Genomic DNA, 22,312 nt, shown 5'->3' on the forward strand with positions numbered 1-22,312 from the left:
TCCTTCCTTCCTTCTCTCCCTCCCTCTCCTTCTCTCTCTATCCCTCCTTCCTTCCTTCCTTCCCTCTCTCCATCCCTGCCTCACTCCCCCTCCTGCTCTCTCTCCCTCTCTCCCTCCCTTTCTCTCGCTCTCTCCCTCCGTCCTTTCCTCTCTCTCTCTCCCTCCCTTCCTCTCTCCTTCCTTCCTTCCCTTCCTCCTTTCTTATGTTTCTCCTCACCTCTCCTCCGTTAATGTAGTCCAGCACAAAGTAGAGCTTATCAGCGGTCTGGAAGGAGTAGTGTAGTCCCACTAGGAAGGGGTGTTTAATGTTCTTCAACAGGACGTTCCTTTCTGACATGATGTGCTTTTCCTGGAGGGTCAACAAAGGGTAACGGTTAGAGGTCATGGAGGTTGGCCGCGTGGTGTCTGTGCAACTTGTACCTCTTTCTTCTTCAGGATGGCCTTCTTCTGCAGCACCTTAACAGCGTAGAACTGGTCGTCTGATCGGTGCCTGGCTAGGAGGACCTTCCCGAAGCTGCCCTTCCCTATCACCTTCAGGAAGTGGAAGTCACTGGGCTTGGCTGTGGGGTTGGAGGACGGGCCCAGGTTCATCTGCTGGGAGGGACTGGGCTGTAGATGAGAGGAAGAGGTAAGAGCTATGATATAAACATACTTTAACCTCATTTTAACCAAATTGGAAAATTAAATATCTGTTCGCACCCCAGCCAAAAGTAGCAGTGAATCTACACACAATACCCCATATAATGACATCACAATACCCCATATAATGACATCACAATACCCCATATAATGACATCACAATACCCCATATAATGACATCACAATACCCCATATAATGACATCACAATACCCCATATAATGACATCACAATACCCTATATAATGACATCACAATACCCCATATAATGACATCACAATACCCCATATAATGACATCACAATACCCCATATAATGACATCACAATACCCCATATAATGACATCACAATACCCCATATAATGACATCACAATACCCTATATAATGACATCACAATACCCCATATAATGACAAAAACAGGTTTTCATTTATAAATAATAATAACATTTAAAAAAATGACATATCACATTTACATAAATATTCAGAAATTTGACTTAGTACTTTGTTGAAGCACCTTTGGCAGCGATTACAGCCTCGAGTCTTCTTGGGTATGACGCTACAAGCTTGGCACACCTGTATTTGGGGAGTTTCTATCCCCAAACCTCGGTGATTCGATCTTGCAACCTTTTGGTTACTAGTCCAACACACTAACCACTAGGCTACCTGCTGGTTACTAGTCCCAACACACTAACCACTAGGCTACCTGCTGGTTACTAGTCCAACACACTAACCACTAGGCTACCTGCTGGTTACTAGTCAAACACACTAACCACTAGGCTACCTGCTGGTTACTAGTCCAACACACTAACCACTAGGCTACCTGCTGGTTACTAGTCCAACACACTAACCACTAGGCTACCTGCTGGTTACTAGTCCAACACACTAACCACTAGGCTACCTGCTGGTTACTAGTCCAACACACTAACCACTAGGCTACCTGCTGGTTACTAGTCCAACACACTAACCACTAGGCTACCTGCTGGTTACTAGTCCAACACACTAACCACTAGGCTACCTGCTGGTTACTAGTCCAACACACTAACCACTAGGCTACCTGCTGGTTACTAGTCCAACACACTAACCACTAGGCTACCTGCTGGTTACTAGTCCAACACACTAACCACTAGGCTACCTGCTGGTTACTAGTCCAACACACTAACCACTAGGCTACCTGCTGGTTACTAGTCCAACACACTAACCACTAGTCTACCTGCTGGTTACTAGTCCAACACACTAACCACTAGGCTACCTGCTGGTTACTAGTCCAACACACTAACCACTAGGCTACCTGCTGGTTACTAGTCCAACACACTAACCACTAGGCTACCTGCTGGTTACTAGTCCAACACACTAACCACTAGTCTACCTGCTGGTTATTCGTGCAACACACTAACCACTAGGCTACCTGCTGGTTACTAGTCCAACACACTAACCACTAGGCTACCTGCTGGTTACTAGTCCAACACACTAACCACTAGGCTACCTGCTGGTTACTAGTCCAACACACTAACCACTAGGCTACCTGCTGGTTACTAGTCCAACACACTAACCACTAGGCTACCTGCTGGTTACTAGTCCAACACACTAACCATTAAGCTACCTGCTGGTTACTAGTCCAACACACTAACCACTAGGCTACCTGCTGGTTACTAGTCCAACACACTAACCACTAGGCTACCTGCTGGTTACTAGTCCAACACACTAACCACTAGGCTACCTGCTGGTTACTAGTCCAACACACTAACCACTAGGCTACCTGCTGGTTACTAGTCCAACACACTAACCACTAGGCTACCTGCTGGTTACTAGTCCAACACACTAACCACTAGGCTACCTGCTGGTTACTAGTCCAACACACTAACCACTAGGCTACCTGCTGGTTACTAGTCCAACACACTAACCACTAGGCTACCTGCTGGTTACTAGTCCAACACACTAACCACTAGGCTACCTGCTGGTTACTAGTCCAACACACTAACCACTAGGCTACCTGCTGGTTACTAGTCCAACACACTAACCACTAGGCTACCTGCTGGTTACTAGTCCAACACACTAACCACTAGGCTACCTGCTGGTTACTAGTCCAACACACTAACCATTAAGCTACCTGTAAATACTTAGGAACACATTTCCCAAATTAAAATCACTCTCCTGCTGTTTTTACCGATTTCAATGTCCAACAAATAAAATAGTTTTTTATTTTTGTTTTATTGTTGTGTATAATAACGTTTAAAGTGCTAATGAATCAAAAGGTCAACCAAAAGGGGTGTTTATATTAAATTATAACATGAACATATTGGTGGGGAAACTCAACATAGAAAGGCTGACATGCATCAAAACCACCACACACACACACGTTATAACATTCAGTTACGATCAGTGTATTTCCCATAGTCAAACTCTGCACTACTGTACTACTACAATATATTCTGTACTACTATACTACTACAATATATTCTACACTACTGTACTACTACAATATATTCTGTACTACTATACTACTACAATATATTCTACACTACTGTACTACTACAATATATTCTACACTACTATACTACTACAATATATTCTACACTACTGTACTACTACAATATATTCTGTACTACTATACTACTACAATATATTCTACACTACTGTACTACTACAATATATTCTACACTACTATACTACTACAATATATTCTACACTACTATACTACTACAATATATTCTGCATGGGTCTACTACTATACTACTACAGTATATTCTGCACTACTATACTACTACAATATATTCTACACTACTGTACTACTACAATATATTCTACACTACTATACTACTACAATATATTCTACACTACTATACTACTACAATATATTCTACACTACTATACTACTACAATATATTCTACACTATTATACTACTACAATATATTCTGCATGGGTCTACTACTATACTACTACAGTATATTCTGCATGGGTCTACTACTGTACTACTACAATATATTCTACACTACTATACTACTACAATATATTCTACACTACTACAATATATTCTGCACTACTACAATATATTCTGTACTACTATACTACTACAATATATTCTACACTACTATACTACTACAATATATTCTGTACTACTGTACTACTACAATATATTCTGCACTATTATACTACTACAATATATTCTGCATGGGTCTACTACTATACTACTACAATATATTCTGTACTACTATACTACTACAATATAGCTGCATTCTTAGAGTATTGGGACGCAGCCAAAACACCGTTCTGAGAGAGTCTGTCTGTTACCATGACGCTCCGGTTATGAATAAGGCAACGAGAAGACATAGTTACAGTTTCAAGGGTATTACAGTCTGATATCAAACATTTACATTGTAAAGTCACCTCAAATCAGACGTTAGCCACTGCTTAGATTACCACAGCACCCAAGAGGACAGAAGTAACCTGGCTCTCAGTGGGTTGACTTAGTTTACCACAGCACCCAAGGGGACAGAAGTAACCTGGCTCTCAGTGGGTTGACTTAGTTTACCACAACACCCAAGGGGACAGAAGTAACCTGGCTCTCAGTGGGTTGACTTAGTTTACCACAGCACCCAAGAGGACAGAAGTAACCTGGCTCTCAGTGGGTTGACTTAGTTTACCACAGCACCCAAGGGGACAGAAGTAACCTGGCTCTCAGTGGGTTGACTTAGTTTACCACAGCACCCAAGAGGACAGAAGTAACCTGGCTCTCAGTGGGTTGACTTAGTTTACCACAGCACCCAAGAGGACAGAAGTAACCTGGCTCTCAGTGGGTTGACTTAGTTTACCACAGCACCCAAGGGGACAGAAGTAACCTGGCTCTCAGTGGGTTGACTTAGTTTACCACAACACCCAAGGGGACAGAAGTAACCTGGCTCTCAGTGGGTTGACTTAGTTTACCACAGCACCCAAGAGGACAGAAGTAACCTGGCTCTCAGTGGGTTGACTTAGTTTACCACAGCACCCAAGGGGACAGAAGTAACCTGGCTCTCAGTGGGTTGACTTAGTTTACCACAGCACCCAAGGGGACAGAAGTAACCTGGCTCTCAGTGGGTTGACTTAGTTTACACTGTTTGCTAACTGATATAATACACTAATGTGAATGAATCAATGACAAAATTACATGAAAAACACCGCCATCTGCTGGACGCATCGCCACTGCTTATATTTGTCCCCTTTCACAGCACGTACAAGTGGTTAACCTGTATGTGTGGAAGATAAAAAACATTTTGCATATCCCAACTCCCCTTGAGACGCCCTTTGAGAGTGGGGTCACGGCCAGGGGGCAGCCATTATTGGCGGTGACCCAGGAGCAATTAGGGCTAAGTGCCTTGCTCAAGAGTACATCGGCAGATGATTCACATTGTTGACTCTGGGATTTGAACTAACATCCTTTAGGTTACTGGCTCAATGCTACATGTAGTTGAATGTGTTTATTGCATTTTTATGTGCATTATGGGGCTATACAGGGCTCACCTGGAAAAGAAACCTCTCAGCATTGACTCCCTGTCTAAATAAAGACACCTTGGTCTCAGCATTGACTCCCTGTCTAAATAAACAGACTGGACTCAGCATTGACTCCCTGTCTAAATAAACATACTGGTCTCAGCATTGACTCCCTGTCTAAATAAAGACACCTTGGTCTCAGCATTGACTCCCTGTCTAAATAAACAGACTGGACTCAGCATTGACTCCCTGTCTAAATAAACATATTGGTCTCAGCATTGACTCCCTGTCTAAATAAACATGCTGGACTCTGCATTGACTCTCTGTCTGAATAAAGACACCTTGGTCTCAGCATTGACTCTCTGTCTAAATAAACATACTGGTCTCAGCATTGACTCCCCGTCTAAATAAAGACACCTTGGTCTCAGCATTGACTCCCCGTCTAAATAAAGACACCTTGGTCTCAGCATTGACTCCCTGTCTAAATAAAGACACCTTGGTCTCAGCATTGACTCCCTGTCTAAATAAACATACTGGTTTCAGCATTGACTCCCTGTCTAAATAAAGACACCTTGGTCTCAGCATTGACTCTCTGTCTAAATAAAGACACCTTGGTCTCAGCATTGACTCCCTGTCTGAATAAAGACGCCTTGGTCTCAGCATTGACTCCCTGTCTAAATAAAGACACCTTGGTCTCAGCATGGACTCCCTGTCTAAATAAAGACACCTTGGTCTCAGCATTGACTCCCTGTCTAAATAAAGACACTGTGGTCTCAGCATTGACTCCCTGTCTAAATAAACATACTGGTTTCAGCATTGACTCCCTGTCTAAATAAAGACACCCTGGTCTCAGCATTGACTCCCTGTCTAAATAAAGACACCTTGGTCTCAGCATTGACTCCCTGTCTAAAAAAAGACACCTTGGTCTCAGCATTGACTCCCTGTCTAAATAAAGACACCTTGGTCTCAGCATTGACTCCCTGTCTAAATAAAGACACCTTGGTCTCAGCATTGACTCCCTGTCTAAATAAAGACACCTCGGTCTCAGCATTGACTCCCTGTCTAAATAAAGACACCTTGGTCTCAGCATTGACTCCCTGTCTAAATAAACATATTGGTCTCAGCATTGACTCCCTGTCTAAATAAACATACTGGACTCAGCATTGACTCTCTGTCTGAATAAAGGCACCTTGGTCTCAGCATTGACTCTCTGTCTAAATAAACATACTGGTCTCAGCATTGACTCCCCGTCTAAATAAAGACACCTTGGTCTCAGCATTGACTCCCTGTCTAAATAAAGACACCTTGGTCTCAGCATTGACTCCCTGTCTAAATAAAGACACCTTGGTCTCAGCATTGACTCCCTGTCTGAATAAAGACACCTCAGTCTCAGCATTGACTCCCTGTCTAAATAAAGACACCTTGGTCTCAGCATTGACTCTCTGTCTAAATAAAGAAACCTTGGTCTCAGCATGGACTCCCTGTCTAAATAAAGACACCTTGGTCTCAGCATTGACTCCCTGTCTGAATAAAGACACCCTGGTCTCAGCATTGACTCCCTGTCTAAATAAACATACTGGTCTCAGCATTGACTCCCTGTCTAAATAAACATACTGGTCTCAGCATTGGCTCCCTGTCTAAATAAAGACCCCTTGGTCTCAGCATTGACTCCCTGTCTAAATAAAGATCCCTTGGTCTCAGCATTGACTCCCTGTCTAAATAAAGACACCTTGGTCTCAGCATTGACTCCCAGTCTAAATAAAGACACCTTGGTCTCAGCATTGACTCTCTGTCTAAATAAACATACTGGACTCAGCATTGACTCTCTGTCTAAATAAAGACACCTTGGTCTCAGCATTGACTCTCTGTCTAAATAAACATACTGGTCTCAGCATTGACTCCCTGTCTAAATAAACATACTGGTCTCAGCATTGACTCCCTGTCTAAATAAAGACACCCTGGTCTCAGCATTGACTCCCTGTCTAAAAAAAGACACCCTGGTCTTTATGGGGGAGAGGGGACATTTCTACTTACAGGAGGAGAGGGGACACAGGAGGAGAGGGGACATTTCTACTTACAGGAGGAAAGGGGGCATTTCTACTTACAGGAGGAGAGGAGACATTTCTACTTACAGGAGGATAGGGGACATTCTACTTACAGGGGGAGAGGGGACATTTCTACTTACAAGAGGAGAGGGGACATTTCTACTTACAGGGGGAGAGGGGACATTTCTACTTACAGGAGGAGAGGGGACATTTCTACTTATAGGGGGAGAGGGGACATTTCTACTTATAGGGGGAGAGGGGACATTTCTACTTACAGGAGGAGAGGGGATATTTCTACTTACAGGAGGAGAGGGGACATTTCTACTTACAGGAGGAGAGGAGACATTTCTACTTACAGGAGGAGAGGGGACATTTCTACTTACAGGAGGAGAGGGGACATTTCTACTTACAAGAGGAGAGGGGACATTTCTACTTACAGGGGGAGAGGGGACATTTCTACTTACATGAGGTGAGGGGACACAGGAGGAGGGGACATTTCTACTTACAGGAGGAGTGAGGACACAGGAGGAGAGGGGACATTTCTACTTACAGGAGGAGAGGGGACATTTCTACTTACAGGTGGAGAGGGGACATTTCTACTTACAGGTGGAGAGGGGACATTTCTACTTACAGGAGGAGAGGGGACATTTCTACTTACAGGAGGAGAGGGGACATTTCTACTTACAGGAGGAGAGGGGACATTTCTACTTACAGGAGGAGAGGGGACATTTCTACTTACATGAGGTGAGGGGACATTTCTACTTACAGGAGGAGAGGGGACATTTCTACTTACAGGAGGAGAGGGGACATTTCTACTTACAGGAGGAGAGGGGATATTTCTACTTACAGGGGGAGAGGGATTCGAGTTCATGAGTTCAGCCTCCTGTTGTTGGGGAGCCAAGTTGACAATGGACTGAACCTCAGGACTGGAGAGAGAGAGATACAGAGACAGAGAGAGAGAGACAGAGACAGAGATAGAAAGACAGAGACAGAGAGGGAGAGAGACAGTTGAGATAGAGCCTTGTCCAATATATCAACCATAATCCACCTTTGGGTACAATAAGTGTATGCTTTATAAGCAATATCAATATGGTTAGTCAGAACACATAGTTGTTGTTCAGTCTTTAACATGCAGTAATGACACACTGACAAACAGCCCACCATAAAGGGGTAGGCCTAGTGACGTAAAACCTAATAAAAACATTAAAAAGAACTAACAAAAGTACAAAAAGAAACTAAACGTTATGAATCAAGGGCCTCACTGTTTGCAGGTGTCGGAGTTACTAGTGGCCAGCCTCTGAATGGAGTCATTCAGCCCCAATCTTCTCTGTTTCATAAACGCTGTGAGAGAAAGAACACAAGGTAGAAGGGGGAAAAACATGAAAAAGATGGAAAACCCACAGTGAAATATATTCCTTCTCTCTCTCTTTCACTCTCTCTCTCTCTCTCTCTCCCTCTCTCTCTGTCTCTCTCCCTCTCTCTCTCTCTCTCTCTCTCTCTCTTCCTCTCTCTCTCTCTCTCTCTCTCTCTCTCCCTCTCTCTCTTCCTCTGTCTCTCTCTCTCTCTTCCTCTGTCTCTCTCTTTCTCCCTCTCTCTCTCTTCCTCTGTCTCCCTCTCTCTCTCTCTTCCTCTGTCTCCCTCTCTCTCTTTCACTCTCTCTCTCTCTCTCTCTCCCTCTCTCTCTCTCTCTTCCTCTGTCTCCCTCTCTCTTTCTCTCTTCCTCTGTCTCTCTCTCTCTCTTCCTGTCTCCCTCTCTCTCTCTTCCTCTGTCTCCCTCTCTCTTCCTCTGTCTCTGTCTCCCTCTCTCTCTCTCTTCCTCTGTCTCTCTCCGTCTCTCTCTCCCTCTCTCTCTCTTTCACTCTCTCTCTCTGTCTCCCTCTCTCTCTCTCCCTCTGTCTCTCTCTCACTCCATCTCTCTCTGTCTCTTTCTTTCTCTCTCTCTCTCTCTGAGTAAAAGTTATTGTAAAAGTCTCTCTCTCTGAGAGGGTTGAATGAATACGGTATCTTGTTCAAGCGTAGATAGAATCCTACCAGTGAGTAAAGCTCCTTAGTCCTCATGTCCAAAGGTCATCAACAGAGCTGTGTGTCTGTGTTCCTTATTATTTATCATGGCTACAGGCTATAATCTGCACGGCCTGGTTCAGAGCTGTACTGTAGAGCTCTGTGTTGGACTTCTTCTATAGGAGAGCGGGAAAGGGAGGAGGGCGCGAGGGAAGAAGGCTGACTGCAGTCTCTCTATTCCGGAGTGTGTCATGGTATTCGACCCCAGACCGCATGGGCGTGTTTCAGCGTCAACGCGCATTCTGAGCGGCAGACCGTGACGTTTATTTGACAAGCCTGCGGTTTCAGACAATCCGGACGTGTTTGCGCTCAGAATGCGTGGTGGATATCTACAGTAGCCTTCCCCGCGAAAGCGCTGCGTAAAAAGAAGGGTGAAAACTCCCACGGTCCCGTCTTCGCCAGCTGAAAGAACTGTATGTACCATTACGAGCTTTTCCAGTGCTCCGAAATCAGCTGTGCAACAGATCAGAAATGTCAACGGCCATTGTAGACAGAGAACAAACAATGTGGGTTATCGCCAAAGTGTATTTAGTGTTAAGATAAAAATGTAAAAAACCCAGATAGATCTTCTCTAAAACCGACCAGACGTGATGCCAACAAACAAATTTGTTCTTTCTGGAAATGGAAAACCACATCTAAATAACATACCCTACAGTAGCCTCACCTGGTATATATTTATACAGTGGGGCAAAAAAGTATTTAGTCAGCCACCAATCGTGCAAGTTCTCCCCCTTAAAAAGATGAGAGAGGCCTGTAATTTTCATCATAGGTACACTTCAACTATGACCGACAAAATGAGGGAAAAAAATCCAGAAAATCACATTGTAGGGTTTTTAATAAATGTATTTGCAAATGATGGTGGAAATTAATAATAATATATACATATAGTAAACAATGAATTAAAGTCAATAGCCTACAGTAGCCTCACCTGGGATATATATATATATATATATATAATATAAAAAGTAATAATTCAACTCTGATCTCCACACAGACAGACAGGGGTCCAACACAGACAGACAGGGGTACAACACAGACAGACAGGGGTCCTACACAAGCAGGGGTCCAACACAGACAGGGGTCCAACACAGACAGACAGGGGCAACACACAGACAGGGGTCCAACACACAGACAGACAGGGGTCCAACACAGACAGGGGTCCAACACAGACAGGGATCCAACACAGACAGGGGTCCAACACACAGACAGACAGGGGTCCCACACAGACAGACAGGGGTCCAACACAGACAGGGGTCCAGCACAGACAGGGGCAACACACAGACAGACAGGGTCCAACACAGACAGGGGCAACACACAGACAGGGGTTCAACACACAGACAGGGGTCCAACACACAGACAGGGGTCCAACACAGACAGGGGCAACACAGAGACAGGGGTCCAACACAGACAGACAGGGGTCCAACACAGACAGACAGGGGTCAACACACAGACAGGGGTCCAACACAGACAGGGGTCCAACATCCAGACAGGGGCAACACACAGACAGGGGTCTGTAGGGGGGGGGGGGGGTGAGAGGCCAGACGCCAAGAAAGCCCTCTGGAAATGCAAAAGTACAAACTGGAGGGTAGTAGCTGTCCCAGTCTTCTCCTACATTCAGCTCCCGAAACCAGTGGGAAAGGGCAAAGATGGGGGGGGGGGGGGGGGGGGCGTCAAAGAAATAGGGCATTGATTGTTATATATTTTCCGCACAACGAACGGAACACCACCCCCCCCCCCCCCCTCAAAAACTCCAGTCAAGTCTCCAAACACACTGCTATTGATGATTTAATTAAGGTACTATGATAAGTTATCTATTTTGATCAGAGAGAGTGTGCTCTGCAGATTCAGAATGTCTCAACACTGTTAAACATAATTAATATTTGGAACACGGGGAAGTCTGTGTCGGTTTCGGGCTGGTTAAACCCTCACCTGGCTCTCGGTTTATTCTAGAGAAATAATTTACTTTCGCGGTCATTCATTAAATCTTAGTCCAGGACAGATAGACAAAGTTTATACATCAGAATAAAGATACTGGTTCAGTAATTTTGAGTGAAAAAAACAACAACAAAACTAGAAATAAATAAATATAAATAAAACAGTAAAAATACTAAATTGCTCAGCTGCAGTAAAAGTCCTGTTACACCAGCCTAACAGCTGTTCACGCGCAACAAGCACAATTCTCCAAATCGATTATCTGTCAAGTGTTCGAATCATTCCCCGATCAATACATTTTCACGTTTAATAAAATGTCAATAAAACAACACAGAATCCAGACAATTTCCGAAGTCAATTCCGGAGATGTAGCCTCGCATTGTTGTTAAACCTAGACTTTATCAGAAAACGGTCCATATACAAAGTTAATAAGCCTATAAGGATCCATCGATATTCATTATCAATAGCTTAAAACAATCAATCAAATCCGTTTTCCTTTTCGACACCAACCTTTTAGTTGAGTAGCGGTCCTGTTATTAACGTGTTGCTTGTGGCATTTTTCCCCACGAGCAGAGCTGAGCGACTTGACTGATTCACGTTGAGGTGAGAAAAGAAGGAACCTCTGCAGAGCGCGGAGAGAACATAATACTTCTTATCAGTCCAACGTTATTTTAACATACCAGTAGATGACAAATGATGTTATAACCGGGTCCCGGGAGCTTGTGGGGTGAACCGGGGGCCTTCTTCATCCTAATGTTTTATCTTCTTAAAGTATGAGATGCCCACGAGCAAGCAGGCTAATAAAGAATTAGCCATAATGAAATACATCCCTGTGTATTCGCATAGCAGTGTCTTAATTAATGCCTAGGATACTTACATGTCAGGGCAGTCGTTTTGTCTTTCATAAAGACAGATTAGATGGCAAAAATAACGTCCACAAAATGTTTTTAAAAAACAAGACTATTCGTGGTTATGAGCTCCGTGTGTCTCGTCGTCGCTGAGTGCATTCCAAGATCTTACAAGGAAAGATAAGTTCAAACACCGAATATCTACACTACGGTCCCGCCCCTTCACTGACTTTTATCTGATGTCGGTCCTAAATGGCATCCTGTTTATTCCCTATGCAGTGACAGAAGTAGTGCACTAGTGAATATGGTGCCATTTGGGACATAATCGAGGAGAGAGTGGTGTGCCAGACCCGCCATCCAAATAGTCGTCCCAAAATGCCACCCTATTGCCTATATAGTGCACTACTTTTGACCAGAGTCCTATGGCACCCTATTCCCTATATAGTGCACTACTATAGACCAGACCTCTATAGAACCCTATTCCCTATATAGTGCACTACTATAGACCAGAGCCCTATGGCACCCTATTCCCTATATAGTGCACTACTATAGACCAGACCTCTATAGAACCCTATTCCCTATATAGTGCACTACTATAGACCAGACCTCTATAGAGCCCTATTCCCTATATAGTGCACTACTATAGACCAGACCTCTATAGAACCCTATTCCCTATATAGTGCACTACTATAGACCAGAGTCCTATGGCACCCTATTCCCTATATAGTGCACTACTATAGACAAGACCTCTATAGAACCCTATTCCCTATATAGTGCACTACTATAGACCAGAGCCCTATGGCACCCTATTCCCTATATAGTGCACTACTATAGACCAGACCTCTATAGAACCCTATTCCCTATATAGTGCACTACTATAGACCAGAGCCCTATGGCACCCTATTCCCTATATAGTGCACTACTATAGACCAGACCTCTATAGAACCCTATTCCCTATATAGTGCACTACTATAGACCAGAGCCCTATAGAACCCTATTCCCTATATAGTGCACTACTATAGACCAGAGCCCTATAGAACCCTATTCCCTATATAGTGCACTACTATAGACAAGACCTCTATAGAACCCTATTCCCTATATAGTGCACTACTATAGACCAGAGCCCTATGGCACCCTATTCCCTATATAGTGCACTACTATAGACCAGACCTCTATAGAACCCTATTCCCTATATAGTGCACTACTATAGACCAGACCTCTATAGAACCCTATTCCCTATATAGTGCACTACTATAGACCAGACCTCTATAGAACCCTATTCCCTATATAGTGCACTACTATAGACCAGAGCCCAATGGCACCAAATTCTCTTATTTATGAATAAGGTACCATTTGAGATGAAGTCAAACGTTCAATGAATTACCCTGCATGGTGGATTGAGGGTAATTCATACATCCCCCCCCCCCGTCTTCCTCTTCCTCCCTTCTTCCTCTTTCTCCCCCCATGCTTCAATTTTACATGTAAATCTTCTCTACTGGGTAGTGCCCACCTACAGGGCTATAATGACCATTCATGAAAAACAGTCTAAAATTAGATCCCTATCAAGTTCATATTGAATTGAACTCAAAGACTCAAGGGCCAGAAACAACAACTAGCCTCACAGAGATAAACAGTCTGAGACAGATAGATTGAGAGAGACATAATATGATATTTGATGATATTCTTTTCAAACTTATGAGTGTTTTTTTTTTAAATATATTTTTTTTACCTTTATTTGACTAGGCAAGTCAGTTAAGAACAAATTCTTATTTTCAATGACGGCCTAGGAACAGTGGGTTAACTGCCTGTTCAGGGGCAGAATGACACATTTGTACCTTGTCAGCTCGGGATTTGAGCTTACAACCTTCTGGTTACTAGTCCAACACTCTAACCACTAGGCTACCCTGCCGCCTCTACACTCTAACCACTAGGCTACCCTGCCGCCTCTACACTCTAACCACTAGGCTACCCTGCCGCCCCTCCACTCTAACCACTAGGCTACCCTGCCGCCCCTCCACTCTAACCACTAGGCTACCCTAACGCCCCTCCACTCTAACCACTAGGCTACCCTGCCGCCCCTCCACTCTAACCACTAGGCTACTCTGCCGCCCCTCCACTCTAACCACTAGGCTACCCTGCCGCCCCTCCACTCTAACAACTATGCTACCCTGCCGCCTCTACATTCTAACCACTAGGCTACCCTGCCACCCCTCCACTCTAACCACTAGGCTACCCTGCCGCCCCTCCACTCTAACCACTAGGCTACCCTGCCGCCTCTACAATCTAAGCACTAGGCTACCCTGCCGCCCCTCCACTCTAACCACTAGGCTACCCTGCCGCCCCTACACTCTAACCACTAGGCTACCCTGCCGCCCCTCCACTCTAACCACTAGGCTACCCTGCCGCCCCTCCACTCTAACCACTAGGCTACCCTGCCGCCTCTACACTCTAACCACTAGGCTACCCTGCCGCCTCTACACTCTAACCACTAGGCTACCCTGCCGCCCCTCCACTCTAACCACTAGGCTACCCTGCCGCCCCTCCACTCTAACCACTAGGCTACCCTAACGCCCCTCCACTCTAACCACTAGGCTACCCTGCCGCCCCTCCACTCTAACCACTAGGCTACTCTGCCGCCCCTCCACTCTAACCACTAGGCTACCCTGCCGCCCCTCCACTCTAACAACTATGCTACCCTGCCACCTCTACATTCTAACCACTAGGCTACCCTGCCACCTCTACACTCTAACCACTAGGCTACCCTGCCACCCCTCCACTCTAACCACTAGGCTACCCTGCCGCCCCTCCACTCTAACCACTAGGCTACCCTGCCGCCTCTACAATCTAAGCACTAGGCTACCCTGCCGCCCCTCCACTCTAACCACTAGGCTACCCTGCCGCCCCTACACTCTAACCACTAGGCTACCCTGCCGCCCCTCCACTCTAACCACTAGGCTACCCTGCCGCCCCTCCACTCTAACCACTAGGCTACCCTGCCACCCCTCTACTCTAACCACTAGGCTACCCTGCCGCCTCTACACTCTAACCACTAGGCTACCCTGCCACCTCTACACTCTAACCACTAGGCTACCCTGCCGCCCCTCCACTCTAACCACTAGGCTACCCTGCCGCCCCTACACTCTAACCACTAGGCTACCCTGCCGCCTCTACACTCTAACCACTAGGCTACCCTGCCACCCCTCCACTCTAACCACTAGGCTACCCTGCCGCCCCTACACTCTAACCACTAGGCTACCCTGCCGCCCCTACACTCTAACCACTAGGCTACCCTGCCGCCCCTCCACTCTAACCACTAGGCTACCCTGCCGCCTCTACACCCTACACTCTAACCACTAGGCTACCCTGCCGCCCCTCCACTCTAACCACTACGCTACCCTGCCGCCCCTACACTCTAACCACTAGACTACCCTGCCGCCCCTACACTCTAACCACTAGGCTACCATGCCGCCCCTCCACTCTAACCACTAGGCTACCCTGCCGCCCCTCCACTCTAACCACTAGGCTACCCTGCCGCCCCTACACCCTACACTCTAACCACTAGGCTACCCTGCCGCCCCTCCACTCTAACCACTAGGCTACCCTGTGTGTAATACAACAAGTGTAATATTTACTGTTCACTTAAATGTTTAAATGTTTATCCATTTCACCTGCTTCGGCAATGTAAACATGTTTCCCTTTTCTAATAACCAATTAGACTGGGTTCATGCAAGGGACTGATTGATGGTGCCTGGGAGGAATCCTCACTGTCAGTATATTGAACATTATTTAGACATCAGAAAGGGGTGTCTTCATTTCAAGGTCTCAGCTTGGAGAGAAGAAGCCTCGTGAGTTATTGGTCGGTCACATGTTGTTATTAAGAACCAAACCTTTAATGAGGAATGAATTATGAATAATGAATCATGTAAATCATGCAAATATAACTTGTCTGTGTAAGCAGTGAATCAGAGCACTAACGGGACTGCCCCGGCAGAGCTCCTGACAGACCTGTACTACTACGGTGCATTGAGTTGGTTGGAACCTTTCCCAGCTTGCGGATAATACAGAATGATTATTTTAAGATTGACTTCAGGTGTCCCTGGGGGCCATTTCCACGACATTACTAAGTAGTAATTTTTGGGATGGAAGAACACTTTCAATGTCAACTTAAACAACCAAAACCAGATAGAAAACATGCCAAAAATATATTGACGTAAGGAGTCACATCCCAGTAGAGGGCCTCCCTGGCTGGCCTGATGTAAAGGAGTCATATCCCAGTAGAGAGTCTCCCTGGCTGGCCTGATGTAAGGAGTCATATCCCAGTAGAGGGTTTCCTTGCCTGGTCTGATGTAAGGAGTCCTATCCCAGTAGAGGGTCTCCCTGGCTGGACTGATGTAAGGAGTCATATCCCAGTAGAGGGCCTCCCTGGCTGGCCTGATGTAAGGAGTCATATCCCAGTAGAGGGCCTCCCTGGCTGGCCTGATGTAAGGAGTCATATCCCAGTAGAGGGTCTCCCTGGCTGGCCTGATGTAAGGAGTCATATCCCACATCCCAGTAGATGGTCTCCCTGACTGGCCTGATGTAAGGAGTCATATTTCATATCCCAGTAGAGGGTCTCCCTGCCTGGCCTGATGTAAGGAGTCATATCCCATATCCCAGTAGAGGGTCTCCCTGGCTGGCCTGATGTAAGGAGTCGTATCCCATATCCCAGTAGAGGGCCTCCCTGGCTGGCCTGATGTAAGGAGTCATATCCCAGCAGAGGGTCTCCCTGGCTGGCCTGATGTAAGGAGTCATATCCCAGTAGAGGGTCTCCCTGGCTGGCCTGATGTAAGGAGTCATATCCCACATCCCAGTAGATGGTCTCCCTGACTGGCCTGATGTAAGGAGTCATATCCCATATCCCATAGAGGAGGGGAGAGGAGAGGGTGAGAGGAGAGGAGAGGGTGAGAGGAGGGGAGAGGAGAGGGTGAGAGGAGGGGAGAGGGTGAGAGGAGGGGAGAGGAGAGGGTGAGAGGAGGGGAGAGGAGAGGGTGAGAGGAGGGGAGAGCAGAGGGTGAGAGGAGAGGGTGAGAGGAGAGGAGGGGAGGAGGGGAGAGGAGAGGGTGAGAGGAGGGGAGAGGAGAGGAGAGGGTGAGAGGAGGGGAGAGGAGAGGGTGAGAGGAGAGGAGAAGGTGAGAGGAGGGGAGAGGAGAGGGTGTAAGTCAGACTTACTAGAGTCGTTGGGACAGCAGTAGTACTCTGGGTCTGGTTCACTATGGTAGTACAGATCCATCGCCTAGAAAACAAGAGAAGCGTTAAGTGTGTGTGTGTGTGTGTTTGTCTGTGTTTCTGTGTGTGTGTGTGAGTGAGTGAGTGAGTGAGTGAGTGAGTGAGTGAGTGAGTGAGTGAGTGAGTGAGTGAGCTTGTGTGTTCAACGGAATCTGAGCACTAAGATTTTTTTGTTATTGTTTTATAGGAGTTTTGAAATCCACTGACCTCATGCTGACTACCAGAACTGGGGGAATGCAAGATGGCGGCCAGTGCAGATGAGATTTTTGGTAGCTGAAGGAAATTTTAGATTTGCTCCAAAACATATATAAGCATTTGGAGAGTTCGAGGGCCTTAAAACGTGGTATGAACATGGTGGTTTGTTTACCAAAGTAATTGATTACTTGGCGCTCATTATTCACCTCTATAAACTGAAAAGTCAACTTGAGTTAGCAACAACATCAACTAGCCAAGCTTTAGCTAGCTAGCCAAGTTAATGTTGGCTAGCTAAAAGTTTAGCTAAGCTAGCTAGCGAAAGAGCTAGCTTGTCTACATGGAAACTCCCATGGCCGGATCAAAAATAAAATAAATTGAGAAATCATCAGCTGAGAGGGTATTTGGTGCTCCTCTTCAGAATATGAATATAATACTGCTGGTGGTGGACCGGACATTGCACAGATAATGCTGACAACCTGCGCCCATCCAATTCTCGGCTCATGCCGTTACCTCACGACCCCGACACTCCAGTCGAGTCCCACGAGAAAAGGACGAGAAGGCAAGAGGGTATGTCACTTCTTGAATGTGCAAAACAATGTTGTGATTCTTCTTTTGACTTTGAAAAAATAGATTAGAGGTCAGATGGCATGGAGGACATGGATAGGAAGAATAAGGTGAAAATTGAGCCCAATGAAGCAATCTGTTGACTTTGTCTCTGAAGAAGTAAAAAAACAAACATCAAAAGTGAAATGAAGAATGTAGAAGTTACCTGTGAGGAAAATGAAAGGGAAGTGGTTGAACTGGAGCAACATGATGAACGAGGCAGAGAAATACCAGCGCAGATGGAACCTGAGGCTTTATGGGATACCGGAGCAGGCGGGTGAGGACATCACACACAGAGTTGTTGACATCTGTGGAGCTGACATTCCAGAATTGTTGACATCTATGGAGCTGACATTCCAGAGTTGTTGACATCTATGGAGCTGTCATTCCAGAGTTGTTGTCATTCCAGAGTTGTTGACATCTGTGGAGCTGACATTCCAGAGTTGTTGACATCTGTGGAGCTGACATTCCAGAGTTGTTGACATCTATGGAGCTGACATTCCAGGGTTGTTGACATTCCAGAGTTGTTGACATTCCAGAGTTGTTGACATTCCAGAGTTGTTGACATCTGTGCAGCTGACATCCCAGAGTTGTTGACATTCCAGAGTTGTTGACATCTGTGGAGCTGTCATTCCAGAGTTGTTGACATTCCAGAGTTGTTGACATCTGTGGAGCTGACATCCCAGAGTTGTTGACATTCCAGAGTTGTTGTCATCTATGGAGCTGACATTCCAGAGTTGTTGACATCTGTGGAGCTGTCATTCCAGAGTTGTTGTCATCTATGGAGCTGACATTCCAGAGTTGTTGACATTCCAGAGTTGTTGACATCTGTGGAGCTGTCATTCCAGAGTTGTTGACATTCCAGAGTTGTTGACATCTGTGCAGCTGACATCCCAGAGTTGTTGACATTCCAGAGTTGTTGACATCTGTGGAGCTGTCATTCCAGAGTTGTTGACATTCCAGAGTTGTTGACATCTGTGGAGCTGACATCCCAGAGTTGTTGACATTCCAGAGTTGTTGTCATCTATGGAGCTGACATTCCAGAGTTGTTTACATCTGTATAGCTGTCATTCCAGAGTTGTTGTCATCTATGGAGCTGACATTCCAGAGTTGTTGACATTCCAGAGTTGTTGACATCTGTGGAGCTGACATTCCAGAGTTGTTGTCATCTATGGAGCTGACATTCCAGAGTTGTTGTCATCTGTGGAGCTGTCATTCCAGAGTTGTTGACATCTGTGGAGCTGTCATTCCAGAGTTGTTGACATTCCAGAGTTGTTGTCATCTGTGGAGCTGACATTCCAGAGTTGTTGTCATCTGTGGAGCTGACATTCCAGAGTTGTTGACATCTGTGGAGCTGACATTCCAGAGTTGTTGTCATCTGTGGAGCTGACATTCCAGAGTTGTTGTCATCTGTGGAGCTGACATTCCAGAGTTGTTGACATCTGTGGAGCTGACATTCCAGAGTTGTTGACATTCCAGAGTTGTTGTCATCTGTGGAGCTGACATTCCAGAGTTGTTGTCATCTGTGGAGCTGACATTCCAGAGTTGTTGACTTCTGTGGAGCTGACATTCCAGAGTTGTTGACATTCCAGAGTTGTTGACATCTGTGGAGCTGACATTCCAGAGTTGTTGACATCTATGGAGCTGTCATTCCAGAGTTGTTGTCATTCCAGAGTTGTTGACATCTGTGGAGGTGACATTCCAGAGTTGTTGACATCTGTGGAGCTGACATTCCAGAGTTGTTGACATTCCAGAGTTGTTGACATTCCAGAGTTGTTGACATTCCAGAGTTGTTGACATTCCAGAGTTGTTGACATCTGTGCAGCTGACATCCCAGAGTTGTTGACATTCCAGAGTTGTTGACATCTGTGGAGCTGTCATTCCAGAGTTGTTGACATTCCAGAGTTGTTGACATCTGTGGAGCTGACATCCCAGAGTTGTTGACATTCCAGAGTTGTTGTCATCTATGGAGCTGACATTCCAGAGTTGTTGACATCTGTGGAGCTGTCATTCCAGAGTTTTTGTCATCTATGGAGCTGACATTCCAGAGTTGTTGACATTCCAGAGTTGTTGACATCTGTGGAGCTGTCACTCCAGAGTTGTTGACATTCCAGAGTTGTTGACATCTGTGCAGCTGACATCCCAGAGTTTTTGACATTCCAGAGTTGTTGATATCTGTGGAGCTGTCATTCCAGAGTTGTTGACATTCCAGAGTTGTTGACATCTGTGGAGCTGACATCCCAGAGTTGTTGACATTCCAGAGTTGTTGTCATCTGTGGAGCTGTCATTCCAGAGTTGTTGACATTCCAGAGTTGTTGACATCTGTGGAGCTGTCATTCCAGAGTTGTTGACATTCCAGAGTTGTTGTCATCTGTGGAGCTGACATTCCAGAGTTGTTGTCATCTGTGGAGCTGACATTCCAGAGTTGTTGACATCTGTGGAGCTGACATTCCAGAGTTGTTGTCATCTGTGGAGCTGACATTCCAGAGTTGTTGTCATCTGTGGAGCTGACATTCCAGAGTTGTTGACATCTGTGGAGCTGACATTCCAGAGTTGTTGACATTCCAGAGTTGTTGTCATCTGTGGAGCTGACATTCCAGAGTTGTTGTCATCTGTGGAGCTGACATTCCAGAGTTGTTGACTTCTGTGGAGCTGACATTCCAGAGTTGTTGACATTCCAGAGTTGTTGACATCTGTGGAGCTGACATTCCAGAGTTGTTGACATCTATGGAGCTGTCATTCCAGAGTTGTTGTCATTCCAGAGTTGTTGACATCTGTGGAGGTGACATTCCAGAGTTGTTGACATCTGTGGAGCTGACATTCCAGAGTTGTTGACATTCCAGAGTTGTTGACATTCCAGAGTTGTTGACATTCCAGAGTTGTTGACATTCCAGAGTTGTTGACATCTGTGCAGCTGACATCCCAGAGTTGTTGACATTCCAGAGTTGTTGACATCTGTGGAGCTGTCATTCCAGAGTTGTTGACATTCCAGAGTTGTTGACATCTGTGGAGCTGACATCCCAGAGTTGTTGACATTCCAGAGTTGTTGTCATCTATGGAGCTGACATTCCAGAGTTGTTGACATCTGTGGAGCTGTCATTCCAGAGTTTTTGTCATCTATGGAGCTGACATTCCAGAGTTGTTGACATTCCAGAGTTGTTGACATCTGTGGAGCTGTCACTCCAGAGTTGTTGACATTCCAGAGTTGTTGACATCTGTGCAGCTGACATCCCAGAGTTTTTGACATTCCAGAGTTGTTGATATCTGTGGAGCTGTCATTCCAGAGTTGTTGACATTCCAGAGTTGTTGACATCTGTGGAGCTGACATCCCAGAGTTGTTGACATTCCAGATTTGTTGTCATCTATGGAGCTGACATTCCAGAGTTGTTTACATCTGTGGAGCTGTCATTCCAGAGTTGTTGTCATCTATGGAGCTGACATTCCAGAGTTGTTGACATTCCAGAGTTGTTGACATCTGTGGAGCTGACATTCCAGAGTTGTTGTCATCTATGGAGCTGACATTCCAGAGTTGTTGTCATCTGTGGAGCTGTCATTCCAGAGTTGTTGACATTCCAGAGTTGTTGACATCTGTGGAGCTGTCATTCCAGAGTTGTTGACATTCCAGAGTTGTTGTCATCTGTGGAGCTGACATTCCAGAGTTGTTGACATCTGTGGAGCTGACATTCCAGAGTTGTTGTCATCTGTGGAGCTGACATTCCAGAGTTGTTGTCATATGTGGAGCTGACATTCCAGAGTTGTTGACATTCCAGAGTTGTTGTCATCTGTGGAGCTGACATTCCAGAGTTGTTGTCATCTGTGGAGCTGACATTCCAGAGTTGTTGACTTCTGTGGAGCTGACATTCCAGAGTTGTTGACATTCCAGAGTTGTTGACATCTGTGGAGCTGACATTCCAGGGTTGTTGTCATCTGTGGAGCTGACATTCCAGAGTTGTTGACATTCCAGAGTTGTTGTCATCTGTGGAGCTGTCATTCCAGAGTTGTTGACATTCCTGAGTTGTTGATATTCCAGAGTTGTTGACATCTGTGGAGCTGACATTCCAGAGTTGTTGACATTCCAGAGTTGTTGTCATCTGTGGAGCTGACATTCCAGAGTTGTTGTCATCTGTGGAGCTGTCATTCCAGAGTTGTTGTCATCTATGGAGCTGACATTCCAGAGTTGTTGACATTCCAGAGTTGTTGACATCTGTGGAGCTGTCATTCCAGAGTTGTTGACATTCCAGAGTTGTTGACATCTGTGCA

General features: G+C 45.6%; 1 protein-coding gene across 5 annotated transcripts in view; it reads right to left on the reverse strand.

Moving 5' to 3' along the window:
• The window catches only part of sgk1 (serum/glucocorticoid regulated kinase 1), a 103,683-nt gene that overhangs the window by 17,825 nt on the left and 63,546 nt on the right, over window positions 1-22,312 (reverse strand). For 2 of the 5 annotated variants that reach the window (XM_036976412.2, XM_090233322.1), the window contains 5 exons: window positions 17,198-17,261; window positions 8,411-8,489; window positions 7,996-8,074; window positions 421-609; window positions 218-349 (listed from right to left, as the gene is read on the reverse strand). In XM_036976412.2, coding sequence (XP_036832307.2) covers window positions 218-349; window positions 421-609; window positions 7,996-8,074; window positions 8,411-8,489; window positions 17,198-17,261 — 543 coding nt within the window. Of the gene's footprint in view, window positions 1-217; window positions 350-420; window positions 610-7,137; window positions 7,146-7,995; window positions 8,075-8,410; window positions 8,490-11,651; window positions 12,197-17,197; window positions 17,262-22,312 lie in introns of those variants that run through there. The other 3 variants (XM_036976413.2, XM_036976415.2, XM_090233323.1) reach the window with 3 other exon arrangements.

The sequence above is a fragment of the Oncorhynchus mykiss genome, chromosome 4, assembly GCF_057628025.1.
Source record: "Oncorhynchus mykiss isolate SJ-2025 chromosome 4, ASM5762802v1, whole genome shotgun sequence".
NCBI lineage: Eukaryota > Metazoa > Chordata > Actinopteri > Salmoniformes > Salmonidae > Oncorhynchus > Oncorhynchus mykiss.